The 26,614-nt window shown below is 40.9% G+C and overlaps 2 protein-coding genes across 3 annotated transcripts; one reads left to right on the top strand and one right to left on the bottom strand.

Annotated features, from left to right (window-relative positions):
* Positions 1-4,947: 4,947 nt before the first annotated feature.
* hif1an (hypoxia inducible factor 1 subunit alpha inhibitor) lies at positions 4,948-14,089 on the top strand. Its single transcript, XM_079559969.1, has 8 exons — positions 4,948-5,216; positions 7,537-7,787; positions 9,629-9,777; positions 10,862-11,007; positions 11,097-11,203; positions 11,473-11,536; positions 11,619-11,729; positions 13,523-14,089. The coding sequence occupies exons 1-8, from the start codon at positions 5,037-5,039 to the stop codon at positions 13,577-13,579; spliced, it is 1,065 nt and encodes a 354-aa protein (XP_079416095.1). The 5' UTR covers positions 4,948-5,036; the 3' UTR covers positions 13,580-14,089.
* Positions 14,090-20,388: 6,299 nt separating this feature from the next.
* cuedc2 (CUE domain containing 2) lies at positions 20,389-26,284 on the bottom strand. Of its 2 annotated transcripts, none has more exons than XM_079559982.1 (9): positions 26,119-26,284; positions 25,367-25,446; positions 25,147-25,290; positions 23,305-23,366; positions 22,991-23,124; positions 21,832-21,999; positions 21,701-21,765; positions 20,745-20,805; positions 20,389-20,663 (listed from the first exon to the last, which is right to left on the bottom strand). In XM_079559982.1, exons 2-9 carry the CDS (start codon positions 25,438-25,440, stop codon positions 20,517-20,519), a joined length of 855 nt encoding a protein of 284 aa, XP_079416108.1. In that variant the 5' UTR covers positions 25,441-25,446; positions 26,119-26,284; the 3' UTR covers positions 20,389-20,516. The 2 variants fall into 2 exon arrangements, with proteins under 2 accessions (XP_079416108.1, XP_079416107.1); XM_079559981.1 differs by having other exon boundaries at positions 25,367-25,449; positions 26,119-26,283.
* Between the last annotated feature and the right edge of the window lie 330 nt (positions 26,285-26,614).

The following is a 26,614-nucleotide window of genomic DNA, read 5'->3' as shown; positions in this document are numbered from 1 at the left end:
GGGTTGCTGCAGTTGGTCTAGGTTCGGCAACACTACAGTGTGTGCTCAACGAATGAGATCAGCTGACTACCAGAACATCCTTAATGACCAGGTTATTCCATCAATGGATTTCTTCTTCCCTGCTGGCACGGGCGTATTCCAAGATGGCAACGGCAGGATTCATCGGGTTCACTTTGTGAAAGAGTGGTTCAGGGAGCGCGTGTCATCATTTTCACACATGGATCGGCCACCGCAGAGTCCAGATGTTAACCCCATTGAGAATCTGTGGAATGTGCTGGAGAAGGCTTTGCTTTTGGTCACACTCTCCCATCATCAATTCAAGATCTTTGTGGAAGGGTAATGCAATACTGGATGGAAATAAATCGTTTGCAGAAGCTTATTGTGATCAAAGCTAAAGTGGTGGGACAAACTATTGAGCATGTTACCTATTTTCTTTTGACAACTTTCCTTTGGTCGGGCAGTGTCTGAGAGATCGGTGTGCCCGGTCCGCAATGGATGTGGAGGACTCAGGTTGGCCCCCTCCACGGAAATTAGGATAGTGGGCCAAACATTGAACTTCAATGATTTAAGTGTCCTTAAACCTACAACATGAAATTAACTTAAATGCTTCACAGACCGTTGCTTTTTGGGGGCCCATGGATAGAAGTGAGGATATGACAGACGGAAAATATTTCTAAGTCACAGTGTCCAATAAATCAGGTCAAAACATCGTCATTTTGAATCTTCAGCAACTGTTTCTGTGTCTCACCCGGTCGTACCTTAGGTTTAGACCCCCTTAAGGAATGTTATGACAGCACGTGAACGCAACCCATTTCCCTCACCCGGAGAATGACACGACCTCCGACAAAGGGCTGTGAACTTCCGACGCTGGGGCACAGAGCTTGGCCCTGCCCAATCAATCTGCAGCCACCCATGAATGAAGCACGGGAGAGGGACATTTCAGTGTGTGTCAGTGCGATGGTTTCAATCACGTCATTTTCTCCTGTTATGGACGTAGTCATTTTCAGCAGTGTTTTAACCTCTGACCATTCAGAACAGAGAATCATTTGTGCAGAATAGTTAATTGCATTGGCAGCTGTCCTAATTCAGACACGCAGGGGCCAGAATAATTTTGTTGGATGATTCACGAGAATCCATCCAAACTACAGTATTTGTTTGAAATAAGGTTTGCAAGCCTTAATCTTGTGACTTATAGTGCATAAAATGGCGGGTTGTTGCATACATTACTTAATTTGATGGGATCATGCCTATGGTAAGTATTTACTTAATCATAGCCCTGCACCTCATATGCATTTACATTTACATTAAACATAGACTGTAGAATAGCGGTGGACTATGCTCGGACAAACAGAAGCTTGTTCATGCTAGCAATTTGGTTGGGTTTTTGTAGCCTGCTCCTATATTAAAGATAGGGCGAAAATCAATACAAATGTTGTATATAAATGTTGTAAAGTGGAACATGGACGCCAGAATGACAAGCCTGTATTCAATGAGGACTTAAAGAGGGGCAAGCAAGTTTCAAGTAACTTAAGTGACAATAGTGAAGTATTTGTTGTAGAAAATACTTAATAATAAATACCTGAAATAAAAACCTTCCGGGTTCAAAAACACCCAAAATAGAAGTGTCCCCAGATTTACTACCTGTACAGCAAAACGTGGGGGACAAACCTTCTTCCTCATTGTGAGTTGATGTCATTGAAAAAACATTTTCATAGCACCACCATTAGTCTGGAGTATTCATAACATAACACACGGCCAAATATACTCTTTACTTTGCAGCCTGTATCGATGGGTTTCCATTTCTCAAATCCTCAGTGTCGAGCCGCCATATTGTGTGGCAATCGACAATGTTTATGTATGTATGCACATAATCTATATGATTGTATCTACTCCGGGCGTACTGTAGTCGCTAGAGTGTTTTTTCACTGACAAGGGGCAATGTGATTACAACATAATCATTGTAATGTGCACGTACATGATAATCATGAAAATAAAAGACTCAGAAGACTCAGAATTTGCCTGTGATAAAATCTTGGGTCAGGATCAAAGCCCTCTGTTAATTCTCACCAGCCGTAGATTACATCGCTCATTCGAAGCTTTTCTGACTTCCTTGGTGATAAATCACTTTTGGGATATCGAAATATTGTCTCTTTATTGTATCGGGATCAGCATGATTTGTACAGCCCCAAACAACACAGGTGTGAACCATTGCTTCAGAATGATATCAATGATCCGTAACACAAACAATTAGACGCTTGACACACATGATGGCGCCATGTGGAATTGTGGGGGAAATGTGGCATCATCGGAAATCTATAAAAATGTAGTGGAGTAGAAAGGAAGTATTATATTTATGTTTCAAATGTAGTGGAGCAAACGTAATATGTGGAGTGCAGATCATGCACTTTAGAGTTCTTTCAAATGACAGGAATCGTGTGATTGAATAATGCTACCACTTTCTGTAGCATATTTTTTTCTTTGTGTGTGTATGTGTATGTGTGTGTGTGTGTGTGTGTGCCAAATTCTAGCTTTCTTACCGACCCACCACAGTCTAAGATGACAATACGTGAACAACGCTACCTATCCACGGGTCTCCACTTCAGGGTCCATGTAGTGAGCAATTGTGGGAAGAGGAAGTCAGTTCTCACATGTAACACTTGACAGCGCAGTGAGAAATGACCAAACCTCTGCTAATGCCTGAGAGAATCCCTGACTAATAGGATTTATGGCTTAAGGATGTGCAGCCAGCGCACCTACAGGGGCGAGGGTCAGCCTGATGTGAGAGGGAGCGACACTCTAGGAGACATTCATACAATTCATTCAGCTAATTCGGACTGCATGTACTCATTATGCAACTGTAAAGTCTAGTCCCACCGTCTCAAGTATTGCGAATGCTATTAGATCAGCAATTTATGTTTTATGATAAATATCAAACTCACAGTGGCAAATAAGTCTAGATCAAACAGCAAACGCTTCATCAGGAGCACAATCACATTTATTTTCAGGGCCAAAAAGTTGGTGACTCCGTTTCCCATGGGATGTCAAAGTCAGCGACGACATATGACAACGCACAGGTGTTCTAGAAATAATCACAGTCAATAAGAAAACTCTGCCAAAAGGAATGCTCAGGCAGATTAACAAGCCAAATTCCAGGAAAGGAAGTCAGCTGGAAATGTCTTGACTCAAACAGATAAAGTTTCGGTTGATCACGAAACTCCAAAGGTGCGTGTATACGGAAATATCACGATCTGGTAGCCTCATTGGCATCATTAGCTTGTATTCTCTACCTGCCCTCTGGCTTGCAGGGTGGTCATTCCCCAATGCCAGGCCGGTGTGTGCGCGCAGGAGGATGGGGGTTAGAGATGAGCATCAGAGGGATCAGATCGGCTCAGCTCACTGGATCTGCCAGAGGAAACACAGAGCATGGGAACACTGCAGGGAGCCCGGCCATAGCCCCCTGGGAAGAGAGGGAGAGAGACATGCTGACAGGGATAAGGGCAACACACTCAATGCTAAAGTGACACTAAGTTACCGGGGCAAAAGAATGCCAAATGGAAACGTAGAAACAGATATCCACATGCTTAACAAGTGGGTTAGACTCACCTTTTTGCAACTACTTGAGAAACATAGATGCTTAATACAATTACGTCTACGCATTTCCCGATAAGGACACATGTTTAAAGCATACCCTGCAGCTCTATATTACACGGTAACAATCTTTTTGTTGACCTTGCGCAGTAGATATTTAAAGGCACTGTTTTATTTTGGATCATGCTGTTGCCAAGCAGCTCGACACAAAACATGGTATTTTTGCAGTGGGCAATCAAAGAATGGTTTTGGTGGAGGACCTAACCTGTTTAAAGGTGCATTATGCAACTTTTTATGTGGAAAAAAAAATATATATTTGTGGGTATTGGCCTTGTAGTGACCCAGTGGCTGTATGAGTGGTCAGCATGGCAACTTTACTTTTTGTCACAGTGGCCTCTAGGACACTCCAGGATAAATTGTTTTGTAGGTTTTCACTGCTGACGGACTCTCACCAGAAAACCTACAACACAATTGATACTGGAGCGTTGTAGAGACCAACGTGATCAAAATGCTGACCCCTCATAGTGTTGTAGTGACCCACTGGGTCACCCACAAGGTCAAATAAATATATCAAATATATAACAAATATCAACTTTTTTTTATATATTAAAAGTTGCATAATGCACCTTTAAATTTCATGTGTGGCTGCCTTTAGTAACATCTTCATGGAGACGAGCTGGAGACGTCCGCTCCAAGTAGTCAGGTCTTAGGAGAGGTAAGTCACTCACGCTTCGACTCACGCCAATAACAAAAACATCATCATTGGGGAAATGCTGTGTTTCTTTACGTTTCTTAAGACCCATAAAGACAAAAACGATAGCCTATATTTAGGGCCACAACTGTTGAAAGTTGAGAAGAGTTAGTGGATTACTAAGGAGGCCCTTCCTTAGTAATCCAATTACTCAAACCGTAGTTAAGGGGAATAAATATATCTCTAAACAGCAATACATAATTTGTGATGAATAAATAGGCACAAAACGTCACACATTTCAAGTACATGTAATTTTTTTTTAAAGATACAAAGTCTCCATCTGCTGGCGCACATGATGAACTACAATATGTGCACAGAATCTCCAGGCCGCGCGGTGTCGCTGTGGTCCGTGAACCTGCTACTCCCCTGTAGGTGTTTCTCTCCCTCTCGGTTGCGTCTCGTTTGCTGCTGTCACCGCGGTGTTTACAGTAGCGCAGCACCAAACAGCAGCAGCAGCAGCAGCAGCACGAGCGCGCACACGGAGGACAAGGGGAGCAGCGCACTTCTCCAACAACTTTTACGCACGCAGAATCTCACTCCAGTAAACAAGCTCGTGCGCATGAGAGTGGCCTGGGAGGTCGGCGTAGCGGCTTATCGAAGTAAAAAAGATAATTAAAAAAAAGCCGGTCACTGCGCGCTCTCATTGTGAAAGCAGGTCGAGGCGAGGGGGAGGCAGGAGGGGCAGGAACAGTAAGCCATGGCAGCGGCGACCGTGGTGGAGGCTGAGCGGTCGGCGAGCGAGGCTTCTGCTGCCTTCTCCGGTGGTCTGGAGCAGGGATGGGACGAGTCTCAGCTGCGGCAGTACTGCTTCCCCACCAAAGCCATCCCCCGGCTGTCTCACGCCGACCCCCGAGCAGAGGCGCTCATAAACAACGAGGTATGGCCATTGTTCGCCAAATAGTTTTCGCCTGTTTCTGGATTACTCTGTCAATTTGTGTGAAATGTAGTGTTTGTCATGAAATGGCCTTCCAGTGGAGCAGTTGTTCTGTGCAATCATCGCGTTAATAATATTGTTTAGGCTACAGTTGCATCCCCTTGAGAGAAAGTGAAAACAAGTAGTTTTGTGAACGCCATACACTGATGATTACAATGTTTGTCTTATACATAGCCTAGTCACACAATACCTTTACCCCACAGCGAGTGCATGCAAAGCAAACAGCGGAATCTGGCTCTGCAACAACTTTGTAGCTGCTGCTGCTGTGCCCAGTGTGGGTTTTTTTTAAGGAATTGCCTGGATGTAGCCAAACACCCGTTAGTCTCTGGTTTAAGGGTAATCCCATCACCTGTTCTATTCAGTGCCGCACCTGTCAGAGCTCTGCGGTGCCCTTCTATCAAATCCAGTGTAGGATAGTACAGTAGGGAGCTCGCGCAGCAGTTACCAACTCCTTGCGGGTCACTGTCAAGTTCATGGCCCAAGTTCAACGCATTTTTACGCATGTGTGTTAATCGCCGTTTAAAGATTCAGGATGACACAGCATAGCGAGTTAATGTTTCATCAACATAAAACTGCACCTGCTATAAAGATGACGGCACATCTGTGCAGCGCCAGTGCAAATATCACCGGTTAATGAGGGGCATGCTGTGCGCAAAAAAACAACAACTAGTTTATTCAGCAGTTCCAGAGAGGAAACGGGACACATTTGTCCTGGTCCAAGCACAGATAACGAGGGGATTGCCCAATATGCGGGGTGGGGGGGTTGCCTGGGGTAGCCTCTCTGGAAACGAGGAAGCACACGCTGACATGTGTATGTCACGTGATCACTCTCGTTGTAAGTGAAAACGCCTGTTGTCTACGTGCATGCACGAACATAACATAACCTTAAAGCGGCTTCCGATCTGCTGCTCATATGAGTGATGCGGATCAGTGCGTTAGTTGGACAAAGACACGTGCTTGGTTTCTGTGACAAAGTGCAAAAGTTGCGCACCTCACGCCCGCGCGTCTGGAAAGCACGAGAGCCAGTGAATCCTCGTCTAAACACAGATATATCAGAGACTACGCCGACCATATCAGCATTAGTATCGCAGCTCGACCCAGAGTGACTGATGTCGTTGTTATCCAAGTCTTGTTTTGAACCGAGGGCTCGCCTTGCTCGTGCCCGGCGTGTTGCTGCTGAGGCTGTTGCACGGGAGCGCGCACAGGGTGTACGTTCAGCTTGTCACGTAGCCTCCGCTCTTAGTGTACTGTCAGTGGCATCTCTGCAAGTATTACTTTATTGAGCGTGATGATGCCTTTTTTTTTCTACTTCCAAGGATCAGTGTAGGGAACAGTGGAGAGACTTGGGAGCAGATTCTGATGCCCTAAGCTGTATAGAGTAGAAGTGTGCATTTAAATGTATGGTACATGCATCATGCGCTCTCAGCTGGATTATAAAGGGTACTGCAATAATAACTCAACCTGCCTTAACCTCTTAACCCCCGCCTTAAGTGAGTGCATTTTCTCCAGTTCAGCTTTGCAATTCCATAAAGTACATAAGCCTGTAGGCCAGTGCACCGCCTCATTTAAAAGCTAAGACCTACACATCTATATTGAAACAAATATTTTGTCACTCTTCCGTCGCTTTTCTGTCATGTATTTTTTTGGTTGCGTTTTGTCACATTTTTGTCGCTTTCTTGTCAGATGTTTCTCGCTCTTTATTGCATTTTCATCCTTGTTTTTGTCACATTTTTGTCGCTGTTTTGACACTTTTTCCAAGAAGCTTTTAGATTTGGATAAAGCCGAACTGGAGAAAATGTGCTTGGTTCATGAACTTGCACATGAGCTTTATATACAAACCACAGCTCAAACACAAACCAATGCTTTCCTCCAGTATCATTTAACCCCAAAGTATCATGAAAAAGTGCATTTACTTCTGTTATTCAACCTAAAATGTGAAAGTGATGCATGATATAGACTCATTGCATGCAAAGTGACATGTCAATTTTGATGATTTGATTTGATATTCTAATTATATGACGAGCCCCTGTATTATTTTGTCAGGTCAATGGAAACAGGTGCATGAGAAGTTTACTTTCAGAACTGCAGCGGGACCTTTGAGCTCCATTGTGAACAACATTTTTATCAGTAAAATCTACATTTGATTCACTTTATAACTACAGACATATTCATAATAACAAATTACTTACCACTTACCCAACCTTTCAATTGATGCTCGAAAGGTCAAACCGTAACAATATTTCCATTTTTTATTTATTTACAGGAGCCTGTGGTATTAACGGACACAAACTTGGTGTATCCAGCTTTGAAATGGGACATCGGATACCTCCAGGAGAACATCGGGAATGGGGATTACTCTGTTTACGCATCCGAAAACCACAAGTTCCTCTACTACGACGAGAAAAAAATGGCCCACTTCCAAAACTTTGTTCCCAAGTCCCGGCGGATGGAGATGAAATTTAGTGAATTTGTCGAGAAATTGCGTGAAACGGAGGAGAAGAAGTCAGGGGAGAGGTAAGGCGCACAACACCGGACCTCTTTTTGTTTTTCGGGCCATTGGCGATTGCAAAACTTTTTAACAGTTTTAATGTCCAAGTAATATATTTGTAAAAACAAACAAAAAAAGTGATGTTTTATTTCTTAGGCATTCCTTCAAACAGAGGAGTGAGGGGACATTTGAAACTTAAAAGCAAACGGAAAACAACGGGAAACTGTTGACCAGAAATAGTGTACAGCCAAAACCGCAGGGCGTTGTCGGCCTTAATGTTTGCATTGGACAAACTTATGTAGTGAAGATGATTGTCATTTATTTTCTTGCAAAATTATTCAATTCCAATTAAACTCAATTTGATTATTTTTGATACAATTTTAGGTCTTTGTTTTGGAACAATTCATTACATTATTATAATGCCCTGAAGGAAACACGTTTTTTTTTTTTAAATGGGGCATGGCCAAGCCGAGGGGGAAGAAAACCTCTCGTGGGAATCACAATTTTTCCTCTTTTTAGCCATAAACTATAATTGCTAAAACATATTTATCACACACCAATAAAATCACACCAAAATCGGGTCCATATGGATGTTTTTTCAGAGCAAATTGTTGAGTAGAAGCAAAAAAACGGCACTTGTTGCTAACGTTAGCATATGTAACATGAAACTAATGTAGCTTCCTGGTTAGTAGCATTATCCATTTAAAAAAAATATTTATGGGATGTTGAACCACTTTGCTCCTCTCCGTGTCTCTGTATCTTTATTTGGTAGAAAAATATATTCATAATTCAGCATTTGTTGAAGTAAGGAAAGGGAGAAGGGAGAAAGTTCATTTTTTTCTCTTTGTTCTCGGGCATTCGAACATGACCATATATGGGCATTTCCAAAGATGCCGCCTGTATCTATTCATTCTAGTCTTAAAAATCAAAATGGGAACAGGACCTTTTAACTAACATCACTGACGCCACCCAAGTGTAATCCAGCTTTCCATAAGAGGCACAGTCGGGCAGTATAGTATTTCTTTTGCTCTAATTAATATATTATTATGTATGTTGAAAGACGTGACATTATTATGTAAAATATAGCCACAGCATTGAACTTGTACATATTTTTACCGGCATGTGCAGTATCATTTGTTTGTATTATTAATAGTACGTCGAAGCACATCAGGAAGTGGGTGTAATATAGACTGGAGTGCTGGTGGTGCAGGTGTACGTGACACTGTGGGCGTATCCTCTTACTAAACATTATACAGGCGAGTGAAATAAATGACCAAGCGTAAAAGGAAGAGAGCAGTGTGTTCTGTGACCTGGTTTGGCCCTCTCCTCACACCAGCAACTCACTGATTGCTGTTTGTTACAATGTTAAGACAATGTTAAGACAATGTAACATAATTGTGCAGGTAATCAACATCCTGTATTTAAATGTGTTTTATTTTTCAAAGTGAAGCCATTTGAAACACGGTAAATACAAATGTCACTTTCTTTTAATTGGCTGATTTGTGTAGCACAGGCAATTTGTGTGCTTTAATTTTGCACACAAAATTAAAGCACATTTTGTGTATTTGAAATAACTTTCAAATACAGTTATTTCAAATAACTGTAATTTGAAATAATTAAGATATTAATCACTGGAATTCACTGAAACCCTAATAATTACATAAGTTTCATGAGTGTGTTTCATGTGTTGGTTTGTCATTTCACAACATTCCGTCCTTGTGGATTTCCAAACAAGCCAGTGTAACAGGAAAGTGATAAATAAAATGTAACTTGTGGGTGGGTTGGTGATAAATGTAAGCAATATTTGAAAAAGTGAGTGCACCACTCGTTAGCAACTGCATTTTTTCCCACTGTGTTGTTTCGTCAGGGTGTATCTTCAGCAGACCTTAAACGACACGGTCGGGAAGAAGATCGAGATGGATTTCCGAGGTTTCAACTGGAACTGGATCAACAAGCAGCAAGCCAAGAGGAACTGGGGACAGCTGACGTCCAACCTGCTGCTCATCGGCATGGAGGGTATGTCAGTTTTTTGTAATCTGCAGTGCTGCCTCGAACGTGGAGCTGCGTCATATATGTCGATGATTGTGATTATAGCAATGGGATTATTTAGCAATTTGTTTGATGTTCTACAGAAAAAAAGTTATGACAAGGCTAAACTTTGACAGGAAATTCAACACAAATCTTTAATTTTTTCCTTGTTCCTTGTACTCTGCCTGACCAAAATAAAAGTGATTCCCTGGATTTAACTAAATTGTTATGATCTGGGATTGCTGCAGTTGGTCAGGTCTGTGCCCAGATTATTCCATATTCCAAGATGACAATGCCAGGATTCATTGGGTTCATGAGATGGGATAGGCCGCCACAAAGTCCAGGCCTGAACCCCAATGAGAATCTTTGGGGTGTGCTGGAGAAGGCTTTTCACAGTGGTCACACTCTCCCATCATCAATACAAGATCTTGGTGAAAAATGAATGCAACACTTTTGATATCACAGAAGCTTATTGAAACAGTGAATGTGTGTTGTAATCAAAGTTAAAGCAGAACTAAGTAACTCATGCCTCGAGAGGCCATAAGTGCTACTGCAGGTGTTGTAGCATGTTGCGTTGTTTTTACTCTTTAAAGTCCGCAAAAGTAAATAATTCACTGAGAGGGATATTGTACATTGTGCCACAACCCAATTACACAATGGAGATATTTTTTTTTCACTCAAACTTGGTTGTAAATACTGCTAAAGTGGCGCTAGCCCACAGCTAGCTTTGCTTGTTAGCCTGTCAGCTTCGTCTTCGTGATTTCATTAGTGTGTATTGGTGCTCCAGGTCGGAGCAGGGAAAGCTGCAAGTGTGGTTTTCTGGTCAAAGTCACCAGGGGGAGATGAAAGACCCCTCAATTATCCCTTTAACACTTGTATTACCCCCATAGGGACTACGGAAAGGATTTATTAAGGTAAACAAGTTACTTAGTTTTGCTTTAAAGTTGGTCCAATGAAATATTAGAGCATTTGTGGTGATTTTTTTATGGGGAGGCAGCGTATTTTTACCACAATTTTTGGTTTGAAAAAATAATAATAAAAAAATAATAATGTTCTTAGTATTTGTTTGTAGGTAATGTGACGCCTGCACACTATGACGAGCAGCAGAACTTCTTTGCACAAATCAAAGGCCATAAGCGATGCCTCCTCTTCGCCCCGGACCAATTTGAGTGTCTGTACCCGTACCCCGTGCACCACCCCTGCGACAGACAGAGCCAGGTCAGCTGGCGCTGCAGTTCACCCACAGTGCCTTGACAATGCAAATCTGTATTCTCATTTCTTTTTCCTTTCACGTTGATTGGTTTCAGGTGGATTTTGAAAAACCAGACCATGAGAGGTTTCCTAATTTTAAAAACTTAGTTGGTTATGAAGCCGTCGTAGGTCCTGGCGATGTGCTCTATATCCCTATGTATTGGTAAGTAACACGAGTGGATCGAGGGTGGCTTCCCCCATTGTGTTCAGCGCTGACTAACTGTAACTAGCTTGTTTATGCTCGCAGTTTGGCTGGATTTTTGGAGCCAGCTCCTATATTTAGAATAGGGCAAAAATAAAAATAGCCAAAGGGAATAGATAGGATGATGTGAGTGTTAAGACAAACAAGGAGATTAAAATAACAAGCCATTAAAGGAATAGGCCTCCGTTTTATAATTGGTTTTAGTCATAATCATAATCTCTATTTTTCAGGTGGCATCATATCGAATCCCTGTTAAATGGTGGAACTACCATCACTGTAAACTTCTGGTACAAAGTAAGTTCTCCAGGATTTTGTGAAGCCTGCTTCATAGTGCTTCGACTAATATCCATTTGCTATGTTTTCTTTCTTCACTAAGGGTGCCCCGACGCCTAAGAGGATAGATTACCCGCTCAAGGCTAACCAAAAAGTAGCCATTATGCGAAATATTGAGAAGATGTTGGGAGAGGCTCTTGGAGACCCACAGGAAGTAATGCCACTTTCTATACTCTCTGTCTGTACAGAATTTTCTTGGCCATAGCAGGTTAAAGTTCCTTCACTGACCGAAGCACTGTTTGCTAAAGTTAACAAGTCTGGCTTCTGTTTCACGTGAACTTATCAGAAACTGACATGGAAATTAAACAATTTGTTCATTTGGTGATTAAATTTGCACGCTAGCGTTTGTAGTTAGCATGTGTGTCATCTTTTAAAAAAAACAAAGTAACAGGACAATAGAGCCTTGTCTAGATCACAGCTTCCCCCAAAATCATACTTTATTTGATATGTATTTTCTTGACTTTTCTGGCCGTCGTGTGGATAATGTCTCATGCATTCTGAGTGTTTCATAGTTACCAACCCTTCGATGGAACGCACAGTGGTCTCTGAGAATGATCTATAGGCTCAGGCAGACGGGCTTTTAGGACATCAAACGTGCGCCACATTTAGGTCAGCTGTTGCTTGTAATCCCAGGGGCACGCTGACCGATCCAGCAACCCAATTAGCCTGAATATTTATGGCTGTCTTCATATAGTACAAAGGAAAGTCATTGTCTGGTGCTAATTTTCACACACTGATAAGCTACCCACATCCTGATCCCTGACGGCCCTTCTTATGTGCTCCCAAGAGCCCGCGCCCTATACTTGGTCCCTTCCTCCCGACTCCTAATATTAAATCTGCCAATTAACTTCAGTATGCCACAATGCCACAGTGTGTCTGTAATATCATCACCACTGAAGAAAACACCATCTTATCTTCCTGACTACAAGGAAAAAAAGTTTGTCCAATCACTTTTTATTGTTACAATCTACCTTACCTTTGTAAGGTAATTAGAAGACTGAAAAGACATCTTGTGTCCACTACAGTGGACATCAGAACTTCATACATGTGAAAGTGAACCTTGATGGCAAAGTTGGTCCCAAAGAAAATGCCAAAAGGTTAACATAGTAACATAGACGACAACATAGTGTCTCAGAACTTTGTTTGGCTGTGGTTTCCACTTTGGATGTGGGGGTGTGTAGTCATGTTCATCCATCTCTGTTGTTATTTCTTCCATCAAAATGGAGGAAATAACAGATGTCCACAACAGTGGACATTTTAACAATAAAAAATAGAGTTACACTAAGTCATACTATGTATTAATGTGTTATTAGGACACTAATATGAAATATGGCAACGATTTAAATGATGGCCACCGTTTCCTTGGTGAAAAAAAAAAAGTTACCAAAGCCCCACCCCTTCACATGGTATCACTGAAATTGTAGATTCAGTAGTATGTAGTGGGCGGGAGACATTCAGGTTTAGAAATGTTTTCTACAGAGAACACATTTGCATGGCTGTGAGTCAGGAGGATATGGCTCTGCATGGTTGCACTACATTGGCATTGAGGAATTGTTCACGTTTTCTATTTATCTTTCATTTTTTTAAATTACTGTTAACCAGAAAAGTCCCACTAAGATTCCAGAATCTTTTTCAAGGGAGTCCTGGCTCCAAAGGGGACCCGATCGTACATGTTTTAATGGTAGGGGAAATGGAGCACTTGGAGGAAACCTGCGCAGACAGGGGTGTGATAGAAGGAACGGTTTCAGTAGACAGCACTGCATATTTGCTGAAGGAAGTGAAATACTACTCAGGGTCTGTTTTGGATGAGGAAGCAACATTTTCGGTATATATACGGTAAAAACCTAAAAAAAGGCTTTGCTCAGCAACACACTGAGGAAAACGTTGCAGTGTTTTGTATTGTATTCTTTGCATTATTTATGTAAAAATGTACTTTATTCTTTGCAGGTCAGACCTTTAATGAAAATGATGATTCAGGGCCGATATGACCAGGACTCAAGCTGAATATTCAAACTGAAACGGTTACAGACTTGCTTTGGAGACTGTGTGGCACTGACTGTGGTCTAGTACAACAATGTAAGACCACGGAGCTGCGCGTCTGTGCGTCCACCCTGGACCGCCCTTCACCGTCAGTGGACTCGCACTGGAAATGATCTGAATCCAACACCAAGGAGGCACCTTTAATTCAACATCTTGCATCCTTTGTCACTATTGATTTTTTCCCCATATTATTACGGTACCTAAGGGGCAGTCGTTCGTTCTATTTTATTAAAGGAAGGGTATGTAATATGCGCTTTTACTGGATTAAAAGGCAATATAATCACAACTCAACCTGGGTTGCCTTAAGATGCGTAGTGGGGACACAAGGACAAGTTTTCAGACCCAATCTATGTGGACCCACTATCCCACAGGGCTGGCTCTGGGTATAGGCGACCAAGGGGTTGGACCCCATTTGCTATAGCAAATAGCAGATGTAATTTATGATTCTTGTTTTCGCATTAAGTTAGTATTTCACTGCTAGAACTATCCATCCATCCATTTTCTTCCGCTTTATCCGGGGCCGGGTCGCGGGGGCAGCAGTCTCAGCAGAGATGCCCAAACTTCCCGATCCCCACACACCTCCTCCAGCTGTTCTGGGGGGACCCCGAGGCGACACCAGGCCAGCTCGGAGACATAGTCCCACCACCGTGTCCTGGGCCTTCCACGAGGCCTTGTCCCACTAGGACATGCCTGGAACACCTCCCGCGGGAGGCGACCAGGAGGCATCCGGAACAGATGCCCGAGCCACCTCAGCTGGCTCCTTTTGACGTGAAGGAGCAGCGACTCTACTCCGAGCTCCTCCCGGGTAACTGAGCTCCTCACCCGATCTCGGAGGGTGCGCCCAGCCACCCTGCGAAGGAAACTCATTTCGGCCGCTTGTATTCGCGATCTTGTCCTGGTCCTGCTAGAACTACAAATCACTTAATGTCTTGAAGCTCCCATCCCTCTCCATTGAACATTAAAGGCCCTAAACCTGATTTTTTTTGCTCAGGGTCACAGTCACAGAAATGCTATAAAACTTGATTGAATTATTGTACAAATTTTGTTCCACTACACGAAAACATAAAGTAAAATCAGGTATAGGGCCTTTAATGTACGCTGACAGCACTTAGGACTAATTTGGACTTGATTGGGGGCCATTTCTCAGATTTGCTTGTATTCAGACCGGAGTGAGCCCTTTTGAGTTTACAGCCTACTGGTTTCAGTCTTGGGATCTTGGGCCGCTCATTCTGCTTGGGATCCGATACTTGGCAATTTGGCGCTACATTACAAATGTGGTTGCAGTGGAATTAAATGGATGGATGGATTCAAACATGTTTACCTCAAATCTGAAGGCGCTTAAGTATATATTTATGAAAAATGATTGATAATCCTACATACCCTACCTTTAATCTTTCTCATGAAAGTTCAACCAGTTCAAGTCGAGTTTCTTTGACGTGACTATATTAATCTATGTGAGCAACTTTCTTATCTGTCTACAAATGATAACGTTTTATAATCAATTTCAGTGGAAAAATGTATACCATAATTTACACAGAAATTTGAACATTGTGAAATAGTTTGTGGGTGTCGCTTAAAATGACGTGTTTATTGAGTTCGACAAACATACCATTTGTAACTTAAGCTCAAACTAATAAGATCACTTCCCGGTCTTCGATACTGCAAAGGTAGTAAAAGATGCACCGACATGAACTGTAGATTGATGCAAATGCTAAGATTTAAGAGAGACTAGATTGCATTATAATTTACTCATGTTTGGAGTGGATAAGAATAGCTTTTGATGTAGTTCATGCATTTTGGCAGTAGGAGCTTGATTCCCGGCAGTATTCCACACCATAGCTATGGGAGAGTGGTTCCCAAAGTAAAGGTAGTGGCCCTGGTCTAACAACAAAAAACAAACATTTTACTAAACTAGATTTTAAATGTTGAAATGATTACAAGCGGTCTTAAAGTGATAGTCTGGAAGTCTAAATGTATTACAAAATGTATTAAATGTGCAAAATTGACCACCTGGTCTTACATTTTGAAGTGAAGTAAGTGATAATAAATATATACATTTTGTAAAGTCCCTCCCTCCCGACTCTCGGTAACTAAGAGTCTAGTATCCTCCCGTGTTGACCAATGAGATGAGCTTTTCCTGTGAACCAGGATGTCAGGTCCAATCAGGAGGGAGGGGGAGGAGCTTGATCATTTACTTTTGAGAATTCTTGCTCGTCCTGCTCTCCTCATTTTGCAAACTAAGAAGAGCTTTGTTTACTTTCAAATGTCACTCCATCTCTGACTTTGCAAACGTAGACTATCACTTTAAGATATAATTAAAAGATGTGCACTGCCTGGCCAAATAACAAAAAAAGAAACATTTTACTGAACTAGATTTTAAATGTTTAAATGATTACAGGCGATATTAAAGTGATAGTCTGGAAGTCTAAATGTATTACAAAATTTATAAAATGTGCAAAAGCGACCATCCTGCCTGTCCGAACCAGCCTGTCAGGTCCAACCAGGAGCGAGGGGGAGGAGCTTTAACGTTGAGTTTGGACAATCCTGTTCCTGCTCTCCTCATTTTGCAAACTAAGAAGGGCTTTCTGGTTAAAGAGGAGAGGCATTTGATTGTTTAACATTTCACTCTATCTCTCACTTTGCAAACTTACAGACTATCACTTTAAGATAGAATTGTATGTATGTGGCCAAATGACAAAAAACACACCTTTTACTAAACAAGATTTTAAATGTTGAAATAATTACAAGTGGTCTTAATTTTTTGACAGTGTGTGGTCTATGGTCATTTTTGCCAGAGTCGTTCGGGATCTCTAAGAATAGGGCCATTGTGTGCTGACTTTTCCGTTGTGTTCCTCGTTAATACTGCTGCTACCATCCTTTTTGAACAAACCTCATGTACACTGTTTGTGAGCACTTGAATCCATTAATAGTATGCTGTAAAGTAGGTAAAAAAACAACAAAAACAAATCAGAATTTATTAAGAGTTAGTGGTTCTTCTGATGAAAGGCCTGATTTTTTTTGTGAGTGCCAATCCGTCAAGCACGTACAAAGAACCCTTTGTACGGACGGGATACGAATCATTTACAAATTGAGGCAGCGCTACCTTTCATTGTCATTGTAAAACTTGTAAGATTTGAAATGAGATTTGCTTCCAATGTTTACGGTGTGCCTTGCCGAACAAAACACGGCACAAAAGTGTTTCTAGCGGTTAGTTTTTGTTAATAAATTAATGTCGTTGTGCTGTTTTCACTCAAAGTGTTCGCTCGAATGAAGAAATGTGTGCTTTTCCCAATTAAAATTTGGAATTGTTTGCAACGCCGCGTTTTCATTGCTGGAGACTTTCTACCGCGCAAAAAACAAATCCACATTTAATTTCTTGTTCAGCCGCGTGGAGCAGGAAATAAGGACAAGCCAGGAGTACTTTACAAAAATTAGTATTTATTTCCTATAAAGTGTGCGTCTGCTGCGGAACAAAACTTTGACTGGGATAAATCTTCCAGTCTCTACAGTTTAACACTTAGAACTAACTGTTGTACATATGAACAGCAGTTTGATTGTTTATACAACAACCGTAAAGGGGGGAAAGTATGTTGGCAAAAAAAAAAATCAATCTCAACAAAAAACAAATTTCACTGCCATATTTAAGGAACCAAATGAGTTACATAAAGCACATTAATAATACACAATATACGAAACTTTTTTTTTTTCACCTTTTAACTAAAAATAAAGGTATTAACCCTATAACACTTACAATGTCAGTACAACTTCAGTTTAATAAGCACTGAGCGGGAGTGAAATTCAGCCTCAAGACGTTTGTTCTTTGTAAAAAGCGTTTGCGAAATACTAGATCTATAGTTTTCCCGTCATCCCCATATTTGAGATATATCGATACTGAAATCTCACACTTAAGCTTCACGTAATCTGTCCAAATATCGGTTGAAACATGGATGCAGCACTACACACTCAAACGGCGTCAAGGTTGTGTTTACGATATCAATTTAACAGACCGTTAATAACGAATCACAATGGCTGCAAGATAAATGACTGTCAACATCCCTCTTCATAAAGTTTTTTTTGTTAAAGCTACAAACCCAGTCATTTCACCCAGAAATGCATGTGAATCTTCCCTTAAGTTCAGCAGGTCATATACACTGCCCGGCCAATAATTAAAACAAAAGTGACTACACTCCCCCCAAAAAAGTCACACACTAATATTTCGTTGGACAATTATTTTCTACCCCCTGTCCTGCTGTGTAGAAAGAGTCCAGACCTTTTCACCACAACTGCTGCTAAAATCCTGCACTGTCACGCAAGTTATTTCGGGTTTGAAGTACCAACTATCTCCATCGTCATGCACAAGCTTAACAGAGACTGCAGTTACGCTTAAGACCTGAGGTGGCAGTGGCGAGTGAAAAAAAAACTTCCATCTAGTCCCTTTAATGCAATCTTGCTGAACGTGCAATCATTTTCCAATCTTAAAGTGATAGCCTGGAAGTCTAAATGTTTTACAAATGTTTACAAAATGTGCAAAATCGACCACCTGGTCTTGCATTTTAATGTAAAGAAAGTAATAATATGTATATTTTCTGTAAAGTCCCTCCTTCCCAATTAGCAACTAATCAGTCTAGTATCCTCCCGCTTTGACCGATGAGGCGAGCTTTTCCTGTGAACCAGCCTGTCAGGGCCAATCAGGAGGGGAAGGGGAGGAGCTTGATCGTTTACTCTTGAAAATTCTCTCATTTTGCAAACTAAGAAGGGCTTTCTGGTTAAAGAGGGGAGGAATTTGACCCCTTACTTTCAAATTTCACTCTTATCTCTCACTTTGCAAACTTACAGACCATCACTTTAAGGTGTGACCCTTTTCTTTAGCCGGGCAGTGTGTTTCGGACTTCAATTGTAAATGCTCCTGGTCATATTCAATGTGAACTGAATTTTTAAACTAAAATCATAAATCACAAATGATGAAAAATGATTAAAAGCAACAAAGTCAGAACTTCACATAAGCCGCCAACCGACGGCCGCGCACTGACCTGATCGAAAGTGAATTGCTCTTAAGGGATGCGATTCAATTTGAGAACGGTCTGCCGCCGGCCCCGCCCCCACCTCTATCTATATGGGAAACCTATGAAGCACCATAGAAACATAGCTAGTATTTACAGTAGAGAATATATACATTTGTTCAAGGTTTGTTTTTGTCTTGTGGTGAAATGAGAAGTAAAGCAAAGCATAAAAAGTCATCAGTGCAATATCAGAACTACTGAGATGAGTACATAGGTTAGTTAGGCAATTATATTCATGAAACAAACACAAGCACTGCATACACACCCGATTATCACGCAAAGTTCCTAAAGTAAAATAAAGCTAGGCCCGTGCCGGAATTTCTAATATTGAATATTAGTTTACAGCCAACCCTGAGGCAGTAACAGCACGTGGTTGAACTTTGGAGTAACATAATAGCGCCTTTTTGTGTTAAATGATAGAGGAAAGCATTAATTTGTAGCTTAAAACGCATGTGACAGGTTTTTCTAACTATTTCTTCGTTTGATGTTATAATGCATGTGGTAAGTATTAATCATAGTTTTACACATTTGTACATATAAGAAGTTTGTAAAAACAGTTCTAAACAGACATATTATCAGTAGACCGTCATTCCTCACTCCTCCACATTTACATTAATAACACACCATTCGAGAGACAGTCCATGATGGCAGCTCAGCCTCCTCTTAAAGAGCATGATTCAAAAAAAAGGCGGAGAACAAGCCTCCTCAGTTCTCCAGGGCCCAAAGCTAAAACCTTTAAAATGCTAAAATGCATACAACAAAAAACTTGCGAGGCTTCATAAACTATACCCATCCCAGAGTTATCAAAGAAGGAATAAAAACAACTTTAAAAGGGACATTATGCAACTTTTTATGTGGAAAAAAACTCAAAACAACCTTGATATTTGGCCGAAAATAACCCAATGGCTGTATTGTGTAGGGAGCATGGTGCCTTTACTTTCGATCACGGTGGTCTCTACAATGCTCCAGGATCAATCGTTCCAGAAACTCTACTAAAGCATCATAGAGGCCTCTGTGACGGAAAATAAAGGCGCCATGCTAACCACTGGGTCACTAAAAGGTCAAATACACACAAAAAGATTTTTTTTAACATAAAAAGTTGCATAATGCACCTTTAAAGTCCACATTGGTTTTCACATTGCACTAGGTCAATTATTTTTAGAGTTTCTGGAAGGACCGTCTCACCAGAAAACCTACAAGACAATTGATCCTGCAGCGTTGTAGAGATGATGGAAAGTAAAGGCGCCACGCTGACCTCTCATACCGCCACTGGGTCACAAAAAGGTAAATACAAAACAAACAATAAAATGAATAATAAACAATTAAAGTGTTTTTTTTCCTTGCATAAAAAGTCCCATAATGCGCCTTTAACGTGGCACTACAGACCAAACTCCGCCCACATTTCCAGGGGAAGCAAGAGGGGCCACGAGTAACAAATAAAACGCTGCTCGGCCCAGTAATTGGCATTTCCACACATGATACAGTTTATCAGCAAAAAAAGGTGGCTTGATCTTTAGTTGCACTTTAAGGTAAGAAGTGGGACACACAAATGGCCCATTGGTACAGTATTTGTTGCCCATATCCAGTAAAGTAAAAGAGTAAATAGTAGGTTAGAAAAAAAAAAAGAGAAAAAAGATCAATATAATTAGAAATAATATCTATAATTAGAAATGAAAATCAGGATCATGATCTATTTCGTTTAAATTTAAAAAGTAAATACAGGCAACCGGTGTTAAAAAACGCAAGCCACTGCCACGTCTATGAATGGTTTGGAGCAGTTCAATAAATAAGGATGTAAACAGTATGGTCAGTAGCTGCACATGGAGCGCCGGGGCCAGGCATCAATGGAACCTGTACTTCCTGGCAGGTTTGAGGTTGACGTACGTCTTCTTCATCTCGTCCGCCTCGTTCTTCTTCACCAGCTGGTAGCGCTCGCCTTTTGTCGTGACCACCTGGTTGTCGTGGTAACGCACAAGCTTCTTCGGAGCCTAGAAAACGTGAACGTATTTCAGGGGAGTTTACAACAAATGAAAGAGGAACTACGTGGAGCCGAAAGAAGGTGACCTCACATCTTTGGGAGCAACAGGCCGGTGCGTTTTGTTGTCCTCCTCGTTGTCCACAAGCATGTACCTACAAAATATACAACGCTCGTAATAGGGGCTACTTCAAAGATATTTGGAGAATTAGAAGCCAACGTATTTCAACAAAGAAAGATAATGTTTTGTGTTAAGTTATTATTAGTCACCTAAAAATTATATTTATCTAAATAGAAGGAGTACAGTTCAATTGAGGTTCATATTTCTAATTAACAACTGAAAGCTTGAAACGTTTTGAGCTTAAAGGGACTATACGGAGTTTAAAAATGTTAAAATTAAGTATATTCCTCCCCCTACATGTTTCAACAATGTCCTAATGTGTAGAATGAGCCCAGACCTGTTCACCACAACTACCTAAAATCCTGCACTGTCACTCAAAAAGGTGTTAATTCGGTCCGAAGTGCCGTCATGCACGAGCTTAATATAGAAGGTACAGTTACACATATGACCTGAGGTGGCAGTAGTGAGTATAAAATGGCTAACTTACATCTAGCCCCTTTAAACAGACATTTTACACATTTTAAAAGTTAAAACAAACTTTTATAAATATGACCTTTCAGAATGAATCATTTGTGTCCTGTTATGTCAAGATACAGGCCCTAATTGGAAAAATTAGCGGTACACATGATGATTTGTAGAAGTTGTGTATGGTCTCTAGTCTCTAGTATTATTTAGGGAGTTTTTTTTTTTATTGTAGGAAAAGGTTGAAAAAGTAGTTTTCTAAAATGAGCATTTAGAATAAAATATGTTCCACCTTCACCCAGTTCTGATCATGCTCTAAACAGGAAACATGATTTATGTTCGATTGGTCTGTAACCTCACCCTTTTGTTTTGACTTGTTAAACTCACTATTATCCTGACATGACAACTTTTGGAAAACTTCAGCTACGGAGTGTAATATACTGTATATTGAGGACTTAATGACTCACTTCTCCAAGATGCTCTCTTTCAGCTTCTGGTCAGCTTGTGATGTCATGGTCTTTCCTTGGTTAACCTTAAAAAACAAACATATGTTGTTTATTGTTTAGAACCACACTTTTAATGTTGCCAACTTTCTTACATTTAGAGGCGTGGGGCTGAGCTGGACATCGCCTTCTATAATGAGGCGCACCGCTTCCTCCATGTCTCCTTTGGCAATAGACAGAGCGTTACGAGCCTCGGACACAGAGCACTTGGGGAACATTTCAAGAAGGTGTTGTTCTTGGGCTTCCCATTCAGACATTGGCAGCTGGAAAAGGGTCATAGATACATAAAGTACATTTGAACCGGACTCTTTCACTGAGACCACACAAACGATTCAATTCACGCCGTTGCAGATAACAACGTAACGACATGGTTTATCCTCTTAACCCCCACTTTATCTCCAGTTTGACTTCACCCAAATCTAAAAGCTTCTAGACTGGAGCTTACAGCATTTAACAACTCATTTGAAACATTTGTGTCATATTTTTGTTTTTAGTCGCAGTTTCGTTGCATTGTTGTCACGTATTCATTGCTTTTTCTGCATTTCTTCTATGGTGTGTAATGTAACTGATGAAGCCAAAGATGTGACAAAAACATGTAGGAAAAAAAAAAGAAGGCAAAAATAGACGTGATTAGAACGAAAATAAGACAACAAAAACCAGGAAAGAGCTGAGATCATTTTGTAGGTCTTAGCTTTCAAATGAGATGTTACCCTTGCCTATAGGCTGTAAGCTCCAGGGTAAACGTCTAAAAACGTCTTAGCTTTTAGATTCTGGGTATGCCGAACTGGAGAATATGTGCTTGGTTAAGGTGGGGGTTAAGGGGTTAAAGGAAGAAAAAAAAGAGGATTTTACATGATATGGCTCCTTTAAATCAAAATGTCTGAAACAACAGTGTTCTAATATTATTATCATTGCATGTATAAAGATGGCTACGATTGTGGCAGGGGTCAAATCAGAGCTGCACACATGTTAACGCTGTATAAAATATGTGTCTGTTATTAAAATGTGTCTAAAAGCCTCCTATGGACAAGTGTTGCAAATTTGTAGTTTTGCTGTAACACAAAAACAATGCATCTGGTTTGTCCAATGCTATTGTTACATCCACATTATAATTTTAAATCTTCCATTTCAATAAGTGAAGCACTTTCTAGAAATGTCCTTTGCCTCTGGACATGAAAAAGATTAAATTGTGATTGTTTTTACTGGACTGAGAACTGAACCGTTCTGAAATTAAAAGTCATGGCTTGTGACTACCTTGGCTGTGGCGCCCTCTGGCTGCGTTGTAAGGCACTGCGCTTCACTCCCTGTTGGCGATGCACTTGGCATGGTGGTGAGTTTCAGCGAAATCTCATCTGTGCTCGCCTTAGGCACACTGTTTTCACTGTCAGCTGAAAGTGAGACAATAAACCAATTAATCAGCAGCACGCAGCAGAACAAATGTCAGGCCGCTGATCCATGTCCGGCGGCCGCTTCCCAAAGTGCAGCCCGTGCCAGCAGGATATTGATATGAAATCACATTGGGAAGACGCTTGGACAGCGTTGTTCAGAAGCTTGGCGTGAGTTTGTACCTGAACTGCGAGCTGTGGCCAGTTTGGAAGCCAGGCTGAACATCATTTCACACACTTTGACACTGCAATCAAAAACAATACAAGCCACATTAGTTTGGCTTTGTTATTTGTTGCCTTGTGCTGCAGATTTTGGACATTAGTAAAGAGCATTGCACAGAGTTGGGAAGTTCCATTTACTTCGTGCCTTTGATCTTTACTTGAGGATAATTATTTAAATATCGATACTTGATTAAACTTTTGGTGACTAAGGTTTGGTTTGGTTAGTCAGTGATCCTGTACAAAGAAATAAATATACATTCATTTATGTCATTGGTCGCCGGTCCCCAAATATGGCAAATAGTACATGTTTTATATGTACTTAATATACAATTATGCTTTACCACCAAGTTTATAGGACTTTTGAGTTTCCTGTGTCCTCTGATATTGCGGAAACATGTTCAAACTAAAGTTGATTTACTCTTGAGCCGCACAATATGTTGCAAAATTTATCGTATTTCAATATTAAGTGATGGAGATATGTATCACAAATATATGAAGCCACAAAATATAATATAGTGCAGGCCTAATTTATTCACAATTAGAAACATGTTGTAACAGTTGTTTATCTGCCCAAAATAACATATATATATTTTTTATTAATAATATTGATTAATGTCGATTTTCTGCTCAATTTTACTTTACATATTATGTAAATATCATAATTAATTAGATCAAATGTTAATATTATGAACCGTACTATTTGAATGAATAAGTATGAAGGTTCCTGAACATAGACAAGAGGTTTTAAATTATATTAAAGGAATAGGCCACCGTTTTTATATACTAAGATATGTTCTTACCTCACTTTAGTCGAGTTAATATATCCCCGTCTGGTCATTGTCCGCGCGCTCTGTCACGCAAACGGAGCACATACGCAGCCTCTCCCATATGTGACATAGCTCCGAAAAAGCTCACGATAGAAGCTACCAAGCTCTTCCACGTGTTCCCTATTTAAATAAAGTTACGTGAAGTGTTTTCATGCGAAGTATATTTACACAGAAATGTAACGTGTCGATTTTATAAGCAAATAAAAAGGGGGACTATATTGTGAGGCGTAATTATACGAGGAGCACAGCGTCCGCGTAGTAACTCCTAAAGACTTCCCCCGCTCACTTCCGTCAATAACCTTTAGGAGTTACTGCGCGGACGTTTTACTCCTCGTATCATTACGCCTCACAATATAGTCTCCCTTTTTATTTGCTTATAAAATCGACACGTTACATTTCTGTGTAAATATACTTCGCATGAAAACACTTCACGTAACTTTATTTAAATAGGGAACACGTGGAAGAGCTTGGTAGCTTCTATCGTGAGCTTTTTCGGAGCTATGTCACATATGGGAGAGGCTGCGTATGTGCTCCGTTTGCGTGACAGAGCGCGCGGACAATGACCAGACGGGGATATATTAACTCGACTAAAGTGAGGTAAGAACATATCTTAGTATATAAAAACGGTGGCCTATTCCTTTAAACTAATAATAACAATAATACTTTCAATCCCAGAATGATTTCACACAAAAACATAAACATTTCTGAACTTCAAACTGAGTGCTGTTACTGCCACACAATTGACGTGTTGACTTGACGATTTGAAAAGCCCACAACAATAATTGATTGATAATGGTTAAAACACTGGATGAAAATACATTAATAACCTGCATAGCCCAAAGGAACACCAAAAAAAGCCCAATGCTTTGTGTTGCCAGAACCAAAATCTATCAAAGACAGCAACCCAGCTGCACTTTAATTTGCTCTCTATCCACTTCTGATACATACAGTAGCTTCTCACACAACAGACTTTTACCTGTCAATTTCAGCAAAGCCGGGGACGTAGGCCTCCAGCATTTCAGTAAAGACCTCCACATCGAAGTTCTCCTCCACACTCTCCTGTGAGCCCAGATCCTCCAATACTCCAGTGATGTACGACAGCAGGACATCATCCAGTGTGCTGCAATAATTACACGGCAACAACTTCAGCATTGGCACCATAAATCCACTGACACAAAATCTAGAACTTTACATACCTGAGATCGGCATCCGGAATGTAAGTCTGGATGAACTCGTGCAGTGCATCATGGATAACTTTGTGGAGGTCCATGGCGCTCTGCTAACAGGGAACACAATGCAGTCCCAAGTGGGAAAGTGAATGAGGGGGCAAGCTACCACTAGTTCCACACCTCACCCATGTGCTATTTCTGGTATGGCTGAGGGAGGGTTACAAAAGTTTCTTATGAAAGCCTGCTTTCATGGTTACAGAACTGCATATGGCCTATTTAACAGCAAATATCAGCAATGCAGATTACAGCCCATGCAGCAGCTTCTCATGTATCAACAATCTACCACTATATTTTTATTGGATTGCACAGAAGAAAAAAAAGCGTGATCAAAGCTTTAGTGTTTTTTTAATTTAATTTTTAATTTTTAACCAAAGACACAGATAATTGACATGCTAGCTTTGGTACTTCACGGTGGATTAATTGACCACTAATATGGAGCTATTTGTGCTATCCGTAGCCTCGCTGCAGGGATGATCAGCGAAATGCATCCGTTACACAACCAAAGAAACGTACATCAATAATGAAAAACACCCCCCAACAACCACACAGCTGCACGCAAAACACAGCGCTTTACATCGGTTGTTTACGTTAGCACAGCGCGTGTTAGCCGAGCAGCTAGTTAGCAAACATTTGTTTAATTGCTAGCGTAAACGTTAGCATCGGCTGCATTCTGCGACTTTAACCTTGCCAGATGCAGCGGTTGGATGAATGTTACTTACTTTATTTGCAATTATGGCGACATGAAGCACGAAGATGTCCCCGGGTGATGCAGGGGATGCTCTGACAGCGGCGGTGTTATCGGAGTCGTGCAGCCTCTTCACGCTCGATTCAAAACAATCCCCGCGTCATTTCCGTGGATTGTGACCAGCCCCTGCTCTGGGCGCCAAGCATCTGACTGGAGGTAAAAATAGCTCTTTTTGTGGCTAGAAATGGGTTTAAAATGATCTTAGGTGTGCATGATAAAGCTGTGCAATGCCATAGTTAATGCCGATTAATGAAATGGTAGTGTTGCATAGCTTTCTGCGCTAGTTCATTAACTTGCACTGTGCCTACCAAAAATAAACCAATAGTGGGTTTTACTTTTTGGATCATACATTTGAAATCCTGCCCTTTTATTTATTTAAAATCTATTCATTTCTACTAACTATTTTTTTTATAGATGTGTAGCCCAGTCAACAGCACTTTCGTCAACTTAAAGGAGCTATCCTTGATTTT

The sequence above is a fragment of the Gobius niger genome (genome assembly GCF_951799975.1).
Source record: "Gobius niger genome assembly, chromosome: 7".
NCBI classification, from domain to species: Eukaryota; Metazoa; Chordata; class Actinopteri; order Gobiiformes; family Gobiidae; genus Gobius; species Gobius niger.
The sequence above is the reverse complement of the archived record's forward strand: the minus strand, read 5'-3'. Positions and strand labels throughout refer to the sequence as shown.

Excerpts from the sequence above, each read along its gene's own strand:
- hif1an (XM_079559969.1), top strand. The coding sequence starts at position 5,037 with ATGGCAGCGGCGACCGTGGTGGAGGCTGAGCGGTCGGCGAGCGAGGCT. Across the intron at positions 7,788-9,628 it reads GAGAAGAAGTCAGGGGAGAG|GGTGTATCTTCAGCAGACCT; the intron begins GTAAGGCGCACA and ends TTGTTTCGTCAG. Across the intron at positions 11,008-11,096 it reads CCTGCGACAGACAGAGCCAG|GTGGATTTTGAAAAACCAGA; the intron begins GTCAGCTGGCGC and ends GATTGGTTTCAG.
- cuedc2 (XM_079559982.1), bottom strand. The coding sequence starts at position 25,440 with ATGGACCTCCACAAAGTTATCCATGATGCACTGCACGAGTTCATCCAG. Across the intron at positions 23,367-25,146 it reads GGCTTTGCTGAAATTGACAG|TGTCAAAGTGTGTGAAATGA; the intron begins GTAAAAGTCTGT and ends TTTTGATTGCAG. Across the intron at positions 22,000-22,990 it reads CAGAGGGCGCCACAGCCAAG|CTGCCAATGTCTGAATGGGA; the intron begins GTAGTCACAAGC and ends ACCCTTTTCCAG.